The sequence below is a fragment of the Pungitius pungitius genome, chromosome 7 (genome assembly GCF_949316345.1).
Source record: "Pungitius pungitius chromosome 7, fPunPun2.1, whole genome shotgun sequence".
NCBI lineage: Eukaryota > Metazoa > Chordata > Actinopteri > Perciformes > Gasterosteidae > Pungitius > Pungitius pungitius.
Genome location: NC_084906.1, coordinates 5,685,101 through 5,690,101, shown reverse-complemented (window position 1 = coordinate 5,690,101; position 5,001 = coordinate 5,685,101). Strand labels below are relative to the sequence as shown.

Here is a 5,001-nt window from a genome sequence, read left to right as displayed (position 1 = left end):
AAAGCTTGCTGGTTAAAACATCATTAAAACTTGAATTTAATATTAAACCATAATAAGTAAAAAAAATACTTGATTGTGTTACTGAGTTGAAAGATTGTCTGTGAAGTAATCCTTTGATTTGACTTCAGCTGATTATAGCCGGTAGAGATGGCTAAGGTCAAGTTATCATGAATGTTGGATTGAATAAATTCGCTTTTTAAAAGATTTTGAAGTTGTCATTTTGGGAGTAGTTAACCAACATTTTGATTCATTCTGATCCATTTTTGTCATGTTCATTATGTATCTATCCTCTAGGAATCACTGAGGCTAACACCCGGAACAGATTGCCCATTTGACTGGACCACATCTTGGACAGACAACCTATTACATTAAAGGGTTACAGTTTGCATGCCGTCAGCATTTTTGTATTATTAAGTGCTCTACATGACATAGTGAATGTAGGAGAACATGTATTGTCTGTATTTGTTTACTTAACGCTTACTAAGTATACGTTTTTATTTCCTTTTAAAACAAGATATATATATATTATATCTGCTCACATTATTCCTTAAATGTTTGTAACACGAGTACAGTAATGACTGACAGGATTTAATTAGAAGTATTATATGTATTTTTACTCATGCCTTTCTTGCATACAATTTGTATATACAAACAATTAATAAAAAACAAAGCAATGTACTGCTTTACTGTGGTTCAAGGAAGTGGTCATTTGTATGGGTTAACTGTATTGGTATTGAACACTTGAATGAAATAATCATCAAAGAACTTCAAACTATACTAGGGCATATATGTCAATAAGAATTGATATATATGCTGCTACTTTGGCATGAAGCGACACACCCTGTCACACAGTTATTGTCAATAATTGTAACTTAGTTTCAGGATGTTACTTCGCAGAATAAGCAAATTAGCTTGCAGAAACTAGTCAACACTAGGTAGCTAACTAACATTAACGTTAAGCTTATGTAGCTACAAACTTGTTAGAAATAGGAAGTTTGAAATAATTCACAGAATTTACTTTGCTAACATTAGAATGGATCAAAACAATTAGTTCATGGTTCAAGAAGATGTCATGTCTTACAATAGGGGGCGGGAGGTGTACATTAACTATGTTCACTTACACTTGAAGTGGAACGGCGTCTTTACTGGACACCATTGTTTGCTGAATTCGGAGCTGTTGCTTTGCCTCCGCAAATTATGTAACGCTACCAGTCTCGTGGAGAGGGCAAGGGAGAGCTGCACGACATCTGATTGGCTACAGTCTATGTTGAAAAAAACACATTTGTAAACCACGTTAGGCGAGTCTAAAAAAAACACAAAAACAAATGCCTACACATCCATAAACAAATGCAAATGTGCAAAAGTGTGTAAATTCTTCTTTGTGCATTTGAAAAATCGAATATATACGGTATATGAACACATATATTTGTGAATTGTTCTGTGAGCATTTGTGAATCTTCTTTTTGCATTTGTGAGTTGCTGTGTGTGCATTTGCAATTATTGAGACTGATCTGACCCCATCAATATTTAACAAACGTATCCCAGATATCTGTTGACTCTGCGGCAGATCTGCACTGCACTGGATATAGTGCATATATATATATATATATATATACATATTGAGCAGAATGTGCTCTACATATGTGTAACCCTGACTTCACAGGTCTCCCCACACAGATTCTAATGACTGCAGCACAGTAAAGCTAATTAACTTGTTTTTCTTTCACCCAGGGGACTTACAAAGTGCTCAATAATCAAACCCCCGTGAAGCAGTGATCATGGCAATGTGAGTATTACAAACATGTATCCAAGCAAGGATGTCTAAACCTGAGCCATGCCAGACTATAAACCTGAGCCAGCCCAGACTATAAACCTGATCCAACCCAGAATATTAACCTGAGCCAGCCCAGACTATGAACCTGAGCTAGACCTAACTATAAACCTCAGCCAGCCCAGATTATTAACCTGATCCACCCCGGACTATGAACCGGAGCCAGCCCAGACTATAAACCTGAACCAGCCCAGACTATAAACCTGATCCACCCCAGACTATAAACCCGAGCCAACCCTAACTATAAACCTGAGCCAGCTCTAACTATGAACCTGAGCCAGCCCAGACTATAAACCTGAGCCAGCCCTAACTATAAACCTGAGCCAGCCCATACTATAAACCTGAGCCAGGCCTGACTATAAACCTGGGCCAGCCATAACTATAAACCTGAACCAACCCAGACTATGAAGCTGAGCCAGCCCTAATTGTAAACCTGAGCCAGCCCAGACTATAAAACCTTTAACTATCCCTAACTATAAACCTAGACAAGCCCGAACTATAAACATTCTACACTTTACTTGCAAGAAAAAGAAGCTATTACAGGAGTAATGTGTTCTATTTTTGTTTAGTAATGTTGCAGCATTCTTGAATTATAGTATGCTAGTTGGTTATGGACAACATGTGTTTGTATCATATTTGCATTTTCATGTAGCTGAGGCTTTTAACCAAAGCGACGATAAGTGAATTCAACCCAGAACAACACAAATCCCAAAAAGACATTTCTTTAAGAAAGCCAAACTACATTATCACCACCAACACTGTGAAGTAAATGGATAGTGTCTAAATGCGTAAATGTATTACTTCTTTTTTGACAGGATGACTAATGCTGCTTTGAAATATAAGGACATCATCTCAAAAAGTTATGAGATCCATAAAGGATCTCCTACACTCTACCAACTGAGACCAAAGAAAGAGAATATTGGAACTCTGAAAAGAATGAGTCTCGGTGTAAAAAATCCCAAAAGGGAAAACAAAACCATCTTGCTTGTTGGTGAAACAGGAACAGGAAAGTCTACTATGATCAACACTCTGGTGAACTTCGCCATGGGAGTGAAGTGGGAGGATGATGTCTGGTTTCAGATCGTAGAGGACGAGAAGAAAGAGCAATCACAGAGTCAGACGTCAGATGTGATCGTGTACAAGATCTTTGGACTTGAGGAAAAAACTCTGCCCTACTCTCTAACCATAATCGACACTCCTGGATACGGCGACACAGGAGGAATTGAACATGATGAAATAGTCAGACAACGGTTATTTGACTTGTTTCGCTCAGAAGATGGAGTTCATGAGATCGATGCGGTGGGTCTGGTGCTGAAAGCAGGCGAGAATCGACTGAGTGACCGACTGTCATACATATTTAATTCAGTGGTTTCTCTGTTTGGAAAAGATCTGGAGCATAACATTGTTGCCCTCATCACACACTCACCGGGAGGAACTCCTAAAAATGCTCTGGAAGCCCTCAATGCTGCAAACATTAAGTGTGCCAGAAATAATAAGAATCAGCCTGTTCACTTCCTGTTTAATAACTGCCAAAACAAAGCCAGGACGGAAGATGTAGATGATCTTCAACAAGCATATAACAAAGCTATGAAAGGAATGGAGCAGTTCGCAGACTTTCTGCAAAAAACTGCACCTCAAAAGCTGGAGACAACCGTTCATGTTCTGAATGAACGAATTGGACTTACAGCCTGCGTCCAAAACCTGCAGGAGAGAGTCCAGTCTTTGAAAATCAAACAGAATGAAATCCAGCAGACTCAATTAGGTCTGAATAAATACCAAGAAGCAATGAAGTCTTTTGAAGGGTTCACTATGGAAGTCGATCAGCCCTACAAAGTTAAAGAAAAAGTAAAAAGTGGAAAGTGGGGGATGATCTTCTTTGAAGGAGCTGTCACCTGCAAAGTCTGTGAGGAAAACTGTCACTTTCCTGGATGCACCATGGCCCGCAGTCCTTCAGGCTGTGAGATTATGAAAGGTGGCCGCTGCACCTCATGTACCAACAGGTGCCCTGTAGCAGACCACGTTAAAGAAAACTGGAGGTATGTGACCAAGACCCGCAGTGTTAAAATAACTCTGCAAGATGTAAAATACAATTATGAAAAGAACAAAGCACAGACTAAGATGAAGATGAACATTTTGGAAAGTCTTGAAAAAGAGATGGAAAACCTTGAATTACGTAAAACACAATTCCTGTATGAGTCCTACGAGCATGTTATCAAACTGGAAAAGATAGCTTTGAATGTTGCTTCAGTGTCCACGTATGTCCACCTGGACTTCCTGATCGAGGAGATGGAGAAGAAAAGCGACCCCGGGAAGGTCCAGAAGCTTCAAGAGATGTCAAGTATAAAAGATAAAGGAGTTCTCGCAGGGGTTCAGTACCTGTATCGTGCATTTCTCGAAAGCAAGTAAAATGAGAAGAGGCACCGAGGACCAGACTGACGATACATCAGACTGGCTCATACTTAAATGTTAGACAATTCTGTAGATGCCAATGAAGTGTGACGTCTGTTTGGATTTTCATTTTTAAGTTATTCTGCATTATTCTCTGGTTAAACAAACACTGGTGATCACCTTTACGCCCTTCTATTAATGCACACTTTACTGTTTCTTTCCTGATGAAACGCTGACTTTCTTTCCTTCAAAAAGGAAGCACAGCTTTGACGAAGACGCCCTCCTGGTCTGCACTAGAGAGAGAAAGCTCCTGTTAAGTATCACTTTTGGGTTGTAATCGTAGAACAAATCTTAGTTCCGGAAATAATTGTTGGTGGAGAAGTTCACCTTCCTGGGTTAGTTTACCATGAATATTGATGTGATCCCCTGCTGCCAGGCTTAATCACAGTTTATAAAAAAGCAAATATAACACAAAATCATCTGTAATCATCTGCAAATGTACGATTATGTAAACATTATGTTACTTGATTGGTTTTAAGTGTGTTTGATCAGATTCCAAATCCACATTAAATGATCATTAAACTCCAAGTGTCGTTCTTTGAAGCAAACTTTCTTTAATAGACAAGTTAATTACAAGATATTGCAATGTGGGGCTTGGACTACATCCTGCCGTAGGAAAGAACAGGGGCCGGGATGCTGAGCCGAGCTATATAGACACTGGTGGTGGTGGTAGAGAATAAGTTGCTCCAATTTCCTGATGTGCCAGGTTCTGCTGTGTGTCA

The 5,001-nt window shown here is 39.3% G+C and overlaps 1 protein-coding gene across 1 annotated transcript; it reads left to right on the top strand.

The window, feature by feature from the left end:
- The first annotated feature begins 1,730 nt into the window (after positions 1-1,730).
- Positions 1,731-4,661, top strand: LOC134132198 (uncharacterized). The gene is made up of 2 exons (XM_062563616.1): positions 1,731-1,786; positions 2,647-4,661. The coding sequence occupies exons 1-2, from the start codon at positions 1,779-1,781 to the stop codon at positions 4,235-4,237; spliced, it is 1,599 nt and encodes a 532-aa protein (XP_062419600.1). The 5' UTR covers positions 1,731-1,778; the 3' UTR covers positions 4,238-4,661.
- Positions 4,662-5,001: the final 340 nt, after the last annotated feature.